Source organism: Mangifera indica, chromosome 17 (assembly GCF_011075055.1).
Source record: "Mangifera indica cultivar Alphonso chromosome 17, CATAS_Mindica_2.1, whole genome shotgun sequence".
Classification (NCBI taxonomy): Eukaryota; Viridiplantae; Streptophyta; class Magnoliopsida; order Sapindales; family Anacardiaceae; genus Mangifera; species Mangifera indica.
Genome location: NC_058153.1, coordinates 6,025,409 through 6,035,259, shown reverse-complemented (window position 1 = coordinate 6,035,259; position 9,851 = coordinate 6,025,409). Strand labels below are relative to the sequence as shown.

The 9,851-nt window shown below is 31.1% G+C and overlaps 1 protein-coding gene across 2 annotated transcripts; it reads left to right on the top strand.

The window, feature by feature from the left end:
• The first annotated feature begins 3,979 nt into the window (after positions 1-3,979).
• Positions 3,980-9,437, top strand: LOC123200929. 2 transcript variants are annotated; one of them, XM_044616314.1, is made up of 7 exons: positions 3,980-4,340; positions 4,551-4,607; positions 5,020-5,073; positions 5,302-5,382; positions 5,997-6,066; positions 6,150-6,238; positions 7,868-8,218. In XM_044616314.1, the coding sequence occupies exons 1-7, from the start codon at positions 4,164-4,166 to the stop codon at positions 7,991-7,993; spliced, it is 654 nt and encodes a 217-aa protein (XP_044472249.1). In that variant the 5' UTR covers positions 3,980-4,163; the 3' UTR covers positions 7,994-8,218. The 2 variants fall into 2 exon arrangements, with proteins under 2 accessions (XP_044472249.1, XP_044472250.1); XM_044616315.1 differs by lacking the exons at positions 4,551-4,607; positions 7,868-8,218 and adding an exon at positions 9,111-9,437 and having other exon boundaries at positions 3,992-4,340.
• The last annotated feature ends 414 nt before the right edge of the window (positions 9,438-9,851 follow it).

The window sequence follows — 9,851 nt, the reverse complement described above, 5'->3', positions numbered from 1 at the left end:
TTTTTTACATGTTCTTTACTTAATGTCAGTATATTTACTTTGACCACTATTTTTGTTATTTTTAATCAAGAGAACAACATTGGAAGTGTCATAATAAATCTTCAGTGGCTTAGTATAGAATCTAGAATCCTAAACCTAGACATAAAGCTTTTTAACCATGTATCATGTAACATTGCCTCAAAATAAGAAACGAACTCAACCTCCATGATAGTTGTATCAATTAATGATTGTTTGACACTTCTCCAAGAGATGACTTTGCTAGCAAACACAAAAATGTATCCAAAAATTGATTTTCTTGATAATTATACACAACTAACAAGATCCAAATTGGAGTAACTAATTACTTTCAAATTATTAGTCCGTTTATACCTAAGCATTTATTTTTTGGTTCTTTGAATGTAATACATCACTTTTTATGAAGCTCTCTAATGGTCTATACTTAGGTTACTCTAATATCTGTTTAACATCCTAATGGCAAATACAATGTTAGGATTTGTATAAACTTAAGCATACATCAAGATTTTAATAGCTAAAACATAATAAATGTTATGCATTTGTTCTTTTTCAAGTTCATTTTTGGGCATTGATTCAAATTAAACTTGTTACCCTTTACAATAAGTGTTATACTTGGTGAACAATCCTTCATCCAAAATCTCTCTAAAACCTTATTAATATAGGTTTTTTGAGATGGACCTAGAAAATCTAGAGTTATGCTCATGTAAATCTAAATGCTAATGACATAATATGTCTCACCCATGTCCTTCATATCAAAAATTTTAGAGAGATTATTTTATCTCATGAAGCAACCCTTTGTCGTTTGTTTCAAGTAAAACACCACGTACATATTAAACAAAGAAACAATTCTTATCTATTGATATATGTCTTGATTCATGATATTTTCTATGGAACCAAATGAAGAGATGACATCATGAAATTTCAAATACAGTTAATGGGAGACTTGTTTAGTCCATGTATAAATTTTTTATGCTTGCATACCAAATACTTACCATCATTATAGGAGAATCCTTTTGATTTTTTCATATACACCTCTTCCTCTAGATCCCCATTGAGGAACCTGTTTTCAAATCCATTTGATATAGTTCACAAAGTCAAAATTAGCAACCAATATCATAATAATACGGAAAGAATCTTTTTTAATTTCAAGAAAAAAAGTCTTTGTTAATCGATTCCTTCATTTTGAATGAAACTTTTAACAACGAGTTTTATTTTATATCTTTCAATATTACTTAATGAGTCTTTATTTGTTTTAAATACCTATTTACACGTAATAACCTTTGACTCATTAGGTAACTCGACAAGATTCAACATTTCATTACTCTTCATATATTTTATCTCATCTTTTTTATGGAATTGTACTATAAAATAGATTTGTTGTAATCTATTACTTGTGAAAAAGCTACAGTATCATCTTTGACTTTAAAATTATAGTTAGCTTCTTGTAAATACATTATGTAATCACTAGAAATTATTAATTTCTTTATTCTAGTTGATTTTCTTAATATTATACTAACGTCCTCCAGCAAAGCAAATTGTACAACTGATTGCTTAACAATGTCTAGAAATTGTTGAATAACTAGATCTACTAGACTGTTATTAATAGCTTGTGGAACTTGAATAATTGTCTATTCAAAATCCATTTGAACTTGAGAAGTGTTATGAATTATGATCTATCTATTACTTAAATTGAGAGATTGAGTATTTGAATTATCCTTCTCAAAAACTAAGTTGAGTATTTAAATGATCCTTCTCAAAAACTAAGTTATAAGACTGATCACTTCCACTGATCAAATCATTCTCAAGAGATTTAGCATTTCTTGATTCTATAATTCTAGTTTTATGTGATAGACAATAATTAAAATCCATAACCCCTAAAATGTTTAGCATATCCAATGAAATGCCCACTTATAGTCTTTAGGTTTAATTTATTTCATATAGATTATAAACTCTTACTTCAAAAGGGTATCTCCAAATTTGTATATGATGCAAACTTAGTTTCCAACCTTTGAATAATTTAAATGGTGTTTTAGAACAACCTTGATTAGAATTTGGTTTAATATATATATTTCCATTTTAAGAGCTTCAATCCTAAGTGATTCAAGAAGTTTGTAGTTGTTGAACATACTTTGCACCATTTCAATAAAGTTTAGTTTCTTTGGTATGGGGAACCAAATATAATGTATTGGACAACAATTTTATGCTCTTTAATTAATCTTCCAAATAAACTAGGTGTTTGTCTATCCTAAGTGTATCTATCATAGTATTTTTATCTCTATCGAATCTCATGAGCTTAATTTGTTTTTCACATTGTTTCTCTACTTCTGTCTTGAAAACTTTAAGGGCATTTAATATTTCGTTCTTGTTATGAAACATGTAAAAATATATGTATCGTGAATAATCATTAATGAAACAGATAAAATATTCCTTACGATAAGCGTTGATACCTAAACAACAAATATTTGTATGTATATTCACAAATATGTCTGAACTCTTCTTAGCACCTATCTTTGACTTCTTGGTTTGCTATCCTTTTATGCAATTTATACAAATATCAAAGTCAATAATATCCTGAGTATTAAATACTCTATTATTCATTAACCTTTTAATTCTCTCTGTAGAAATATGTCACAATCTATGATGCCATAACAGATAGGAATTTTTATTCATAATATTTTAATGCCAACATTATTTTAAACATTTGTTAAATTAAATAAACGTTGGTTTGTAAATGAATTTGAAACAAACCATCAAATAATATATCATTTCCTATAACTGTAGATTTATAAAATAAACTGAATATAGTTTCAAAAAATGTAAAAGAATATCTAAAGGGTACAAATCTTGAAACTAAAATTAAGTTTTCAGGAAAACTTGGAATATAAATGTTTGTTCCAAATCTAATACAAATTCAATATCTAAAATTAATTTACATGTGTCCATTGCTTTCACATGTGAATACATTTTGTTTCCTAACTTTATGTATTGTTTACTAGCCATTGGTTTCCTTTGGTTGAAAAAACCTTGCAAGATATTTGAAATATAGATAGTAAAACTATAATCAATCTACCAGTGTTATGAAAAACATCAACCATATTAGATTTATAACATATGAATGAGATTGAATTATCTTTTTTTTTTTCAAGCCAAGCTTTTAAAACTTATAGTAGTTTTGGATTCCTTCTTGTATTCAATTTGAATGGATATTTTATCCCTTCTTTGTGCTTAGCTTGTGTTTTCTTCATCTTTCATTATGTTGTCATATGTGTATTTTCATCTATTTCCATTAACAACCTTCTTTTCTCTTGTACACTTTGACATGTATAGGCAAATCTCACGTCAGCAAAATATAAAATAGTGGTTAAGTTTATATGTGTATCTCACATCATTTGAGGATGTTAAGTAAGATTGGTTAAATAATGTATAATCTTCTTAAGTTATCAAGATATGTTTTGGGTTACGGAATCCAAAAGTAAAACCATGAAATAATATGTGTCTAAAATAGACAATATCTTGATAATGAGTCATGTTATTAGACCAGAATGTTACAAATGATATCAGAGTCACTTCACGTGTCCTCTTTAATAATAGTATAGTAAATCCCAGCGAAGATGTAAAGTTGTATAAAGAGGGTAAATGTGACACTTATATCTATAAAACATGAAAGAGTTGTTAAATTTGTATATGTATCCTATATTGGTTAGGGATACTAAAATAAAACTGGTAATTCCTTTGTCGTTGGAAATTTTGTTAAAATTCCTCCACAATTCCTCCACAAGTGCTGGAAAAACAGATATTCCTCCCTAGTTACAGTCACAAAAGTTTAACATAGAATTTTAGTATATTTTAGTTTGGACCCATCGAGTCCAGTCCAATCCAATCCAACCTTTGAATTAGGCTACAACTCCAACAACACATCCCAACCGAAGCTTCGGGAAGATCCAACCCAAATTCAATATAACAGATGGGTCAATCGTCAACGCACGCAGGCACTTCCCATTAATTTTCTATTTCTTTCTTGTTTTTCTGCAACCTACGCGAAACTTCGCACCTCGAAGGAACAACTCTCAGGACTCTGGCATTCCAACTGCCCTGCCCTTTTCCTCTTCTGCATTCTCTCTGTAATTTCAATAAACACTTCTTGTGCAATGGAGGATGGAGGAGAAAAAGTGTCCTCTCAACAACCACAGGGAGCTTCTTATACTTACTGGGTCAGAGAAGCCACGCCCGACGCCGTGCCTCTCCCTGTCCCTAAAATGCTTTCCCAAAATGATATTGTTTCTCAAAATTCAGACCCCGCAACCCTCGGCTCTGTTTGGAACCGGGTATTTTATTTTCTGTTGCTTATACTATCTGGTTCTTTATATAAGCGGTTTGTTCAGTGATTGTACGGAAAGATATTATCTGTTTATCTGTTTTGTTATGTGGGGTTTGCTTGTTGTTTCAGTTACTTGTGAAAATGCAGTTGTTAGATCCAAGATTTCGGCTAAGGAAAGAAACTTGATTGTCGTGTTCCTATATTTGTTCGTTCTTAGGCAATAAATGGTGTGATGCCTGATCTTGATGCTCGGTGCGCTGTTGAATTGATTTTGGTTGGTTTTTCAGTTTCTCAATTTCTAGTACAGTTTTTGGATTGCTATTAAATTAATCTTGATGTGGAATGCGTTGGTTTCGGCTGGAGATTTGTTGAACTATGAAATATCTTGGGTAAAAATGACATATCTGTTGGTTTTGTTTCTTTTTGAGTTTTTGTAATTTTAAACTTTTAGTAAGCTGGGCAATATCCTCTGCTGATGGTTAGCAGTTGATAATCTTATCAACTTTTTGAAGTATATGAGCACAAATTCTTTGCTTTGTATACTCGGAGCTTAACATCGATAACTTATGAATTTAAATTTTCATTCTATGAAAGTTTTATGTGTGTGAATGTTGCCATTATTCTTGGTTGAATTTTTATATGAATTGATTGCGTATTTCTGTTTGTGTGGTTTGTATCTGCTATAGGCAGGGACCTGGGAGGAGAAAAGTCTTAATAAGTGGGCAAGCGACAGAATTAAGGTTTGTATATTAACATCTGGTAATTGTTTTAACCTTTTCTTCTTTTTCTAACTTAAAATTTGTTAGAACTTATTTTTAGATTTTGTTGTGAGGTATTACCTGAGTATTTGTCATGGTTAAGCTATAACGTATTGTGTCTTCTAGTTGTTACTTCTAGAACCTATTTTGCTCTCTCCACATGTTTTGGAACACTGACTTAACTTTTCTTTGTTTCTTTACTTTGAGCAGGAGTTGCTTATCACAGTGGGCACCCTTGAGTTCACTGGCGGCAAGGCGGAAATAAAAGAAGTGTCAAATTGCATAGGCGATGTAAGTTCTTGCAGCATGGATCCAATATTTTTGGATTAGAGATTTATGAAGCTTCCAGTTTTTTTTCCTTAACTTATTGTGTTGCTGAATTTTATATGTTATCATAATCATATTATATTTATTGCTTTTTCTCTTAGTATTCCGGTAGCTCAACTTGTTTTTGAATAAATGGAGTTTTGGGCATGCTAGATCACACTGAAACAAGAAAATAGTCTATGATTGTAGAATGTTGGTGTAGAAAGCATTAACTTTCCTTTATTCTTCTCTTATCTCTCAAGTAAAAGGACTTGAGCTATATAAAATTTAGGTTTGTTTATTACACTTGTTGCTAACTCTTCTTGAATATCAGCCTCTTGTATAGCTTAAATTACTTTATGGTTCCTTAGTTGTTTTGAGTAATTGTAGTAGCTTGTGTTTTCTTCTTGGACTGCTATAAATAGCGGAGGACCTCAATGATGTTTATGATTGTGTAATTTATTATTGTTTTGTGATAGCTTAATCAGTTATTATTATTATTATTGTGAAAAGAAATCCCCTTTTTACTAAGATTTGACAGTCTTTTTCTTTTTTCTTTTTTGGTAATATTACCGAATGTACACTTTTTTATTGAGCAGGCATTTTTGGTGACTGTTCGAAACAAGAAACGTGTTGGCTACACTTATGAGTTGACGCTGAAAGTCAAAGGTAAAGATGTGTGCATATCGGTCTTCATTCTTTTTTTCAGTATATATATTGTGTTTATTTAACTAAAATGAAATTTTCATTAGGAGAATGGATTATTCAAGAGGAGAAAAAGATGGTCAAGGGCCGTATAGAGATCCCAGAGTTCTCATTTGGTGAGCTGGACGATTTGCAGGTACATTCCCTATATATAGATTTTACTTTGTTGACTTAGTTATAATGTTGAAAAACACTTTGTTTTATCTACTATGTCATAGTCACTGACATGTGATTGGTTGCATTAAATTGAGCCTCGGAAACGTGTTTGGTGGACTAAGCCCTTGCCTTTGCATTATGCTCTGTGCATGCTTTTAGGTTGTAAGACTAATAAATGTCCATGAAGTTATCAAATCAATTTGTGTGTAACATATCCTAGCAAAAGTAGATAGTGCTCGTAGAATCTGGAATTTACACTAGATTTTAACATAGTTCTTCTTAATGGTTTATAAAATGGTTTTGGGGTGTTATTAAAATTAAAACGCTAAAAAGTTCTTTTAAAACTTTGAAGAAGATGTTTTCTTTAAACCCTTAGTTCTTTGAGAGAAGATAAAACAAAACCCTTTTGCTTACAGTATTAGATGATTTTTACTAGACACAAACAAAATAAAATCTAATTCTCATTATATATAGAAAAGATTGCAAAATTTGTTGAACTCAGTAATATCATGATTGTAGATGTAGAACTCTGTGTTTGTTAATCTGTAGTATAACGTTAGAATACTTGTATTGTTTATTTTCATTTTATCGGAAAACATAGTGTGTTCTTTAGAGGAGATACAGAACTTAAAAGAATTTTTAGAATTGCATTAGATCCCCTATTGAAATTTGAATAATAATTAAAAGAAGTTAATCTGGTCTGACAATGTGACCATGTGTGTCCTTGGAGCTCAAGGACTCCATTAGTCTCGCCATATACCATAAAGATCAATTGATTGAGTTACAGGTTGTAACTGAGCCTTTATGTCAAGTCATGTTTTCCAGCCAATTGGCATTTGAGCAACAATTAGACCCTTAACAACCAATTTATCTTGCTTTGGTTTCAATTTTTCTTTTTACTTGACTTCACCTTTGCACCCCATATGCTCATGATTGTGAGCATTGAATTTGTCCAAGGAATAATTCTCTTACTATAATATACAATATAAGTAAAGACTCTAGAAAATAGTTAGACAATATTGCAAATCTAGGCTTGAGATTTCTAAAATACTTTTAAGTAACGTGTGTGTGGATGGGTATAATCAACAGCCTTATGTTTTAGATAAAATATAACACTTATATTGAAGAGTTATGGATGGTATTGTTTGAGTGATATGGGCAAACCTTCATTTGTGAACATATGAATAATGAGAGGACTGTTAAATGAGGAAGGGGGAAGAAAACTAAATTTTTCACCGTTACATCTCTACTGCTGTAAATAGGAATGAGAAATGCACGTTTCAATGTAATAATAATCATAGGATGCTAATTACTCAATCAGATAAAAGGAGATGATGTGTTTAGCCGTAACCGTTGGTGTTTAGTCAGTTGTTTGATTATGGCTTTAGTAACTAGTTTATTTAAATTAAAAAAAATAAAAACAATAAATGTGTTGTAATAAATTTGCAGTACTGATGTAAATGTGTTCTTTTGACTGTTAGTTTTTTAGGGTTTGAGAAGTTTGTAGGAAGCTTGAATTTAAATAGAGCTAGTTAGTGCATAATTGAGTGAAGGTGTGACTTACTTTTACTTCATTATGTAAATGAAAATTACAAACTCAATTTTTCAGGTAATATTGTTGTTCACCAGAGATATTATGTTAGCAAAGCTAAGTGGTGATTGTGATCTTGTAAAGCTCTTGGTTTGTTATGAGATTGAGGAGAGAGGAGAGAGATTACACATCACTGAAGGCTGAACTTAATGTTTATCAATAGTGCTGTTCCCTATTTGTGGACAAATAAATATTTGTCAATATTATTGATCGATATTGTCCTTATCTTTTCAATCTGATGGTTGAAATAAGTTAAGATAAAAGAGCTGTTGATCCTATTTCACTGGTGAAATTGGAAACTTAAATGGAACCCTTTTTCTAAGGTACGAGGCTTTCAATTAAACAAATCCAAAAACTATGCTTTGCCAATCTGTCCTCTCTTTAGATTCAATCAATTTTTGTGCTATCCATGAATTTGCACATTCTGCAATCTAATTGTGGTAGTTGTTGACCTTATGAGTTAGGATTGGCCTAACTTTGACATCATTCACAGGAGCTTTTTAATATGAGAGTTTGAATTGTACTCTGAGATTGGTCAGTCTGGTCCAATTGACAAACATGCTTACTGTATTCTAGACTTCCATTATAGTCTACTTGGACTAGTTTAATTTCATTGTTTCCTATCCAGAAAAATTAAGCTCCTAAGCAATTTTTGAACTAACATTTTAGCAGCTCTTTAAACCCTAGTTAATCTTCTTTGCAGCATCTCCCTTTCAAGTTATTTATGTTTGACTTAATGTTGTTTTATTTCTGAGCTTCAATCTCTACATGGTGTTTTATTCATGGAAAAAAAAATGAAAAAAATAAAAAATAAAAAGTTGGGTGGATTTCAAGTATTGTTCTGTGCGGAATTATAAATACCACTTAAGAAGGGCACTTGAATTCTGTACCTATAGTATGTTTAGGGCATCTGACCTTAGTAGATTGTGTGGGTCTACAATTATAATTTTAGTTGGTTGCTTTTGAATCTCAAGCCCTTCTAGACTGAAAACAAGTTTGTGATGCAAATCTAAATTTCAGCCAAGTTTAGCCAGACCCATCCTTGGATGTCATGTTCCTGCATTTGTTACTTGGACTTGTCTTTTAGTTATAGGTTGAGCTTTCATGCTGGCCATAAAACAATTGTAGGATAGAATACTTATTTATAAACACTGGAATGAGAAAAAATTTTAAATGTTTTAGGTGTGACAGGTTTGTAGAGCAGAGATGGACTAACTTTACCAGATTAACAGTTATTCTTTTTTCACTTTCTCACATGCAGATGGAAGTAAAGCTTAGTGATGAAAAAGATCTTTTGCACCAAGATAAGAAGCAAATCTGCCAGGATTTAAAGAAGTTTTTGCAGCCTGTTCGTGAGAAGTTGCTTCAATTTGAGCAGGAACTCAAAGATAGATAGGAGTCAGGTCTTAATGGGGTCATATTAATTGGAAACCCTGCTTTTGAACACAATTGTTAGACTGTAACTCTGTTATATAACTTGATTTTCCTCCCAATTCTTGCAAGGGAACACTAGATAATCAAGTTACATTTTTCATGTAATCCTTGGAATTTACTCCCACTGATAAGGGATTGATATAACTTCATATCAGGTTTGCGTGGGCTGTTTCTTACATTTGATATTGGATAATATTTTTGATCCTTGAATCTAAAAATTTTCGTTTCATTTAAATGTTCAGAAAAACTAGTAAAATGAGCTACTTTTTGGTCCATGGAGAAGGGAGATTGTCTTTGCAGTTTATTTTAGTGGAGTCATGAATTTTGCGGCCGATAGGGCGACCTTGAACATCAATCACAACTTTTCCAAGTCTATACCCAGAAATGGTATCCGAGCCTCAATTATGATTTCTAGAATTCTAGTCATCGAGCTCTTGCAGTTTATCGCTAATCCTTCTAATCATTTTTTATAATTATTTTTGCAAAACTAAATTATTTTTTTCAACAACCTTAAGTTAGCAAAATTAACAAAATATTAAAATTTTTAAGATGAAAGTTTAAATTTAAA

Coding starts and splice junctions, on each gene's coding strand:
- LOC123200929 (XM_044616314.1), top strand. CDS start 4,164: ATGGAGGATGGAGGAGAAAAAGTGTCCTCTCAACAACCACAGGGAGCT. Junction 4,608..5,019: donor GCGCTGTTGAATTGATTTTG/GTTGGTTTTTCA, acceptor TATCTGCTATAG/GCAGGGACCTGGGAGGAGAA. Junction 5,383..5,996: donor TGTCAAATTGCATAGGCGAT/GTAAGTTCTTGC, acceptor TTTATTGAGCAG/GCATTTTTGGTGACTGTTCG.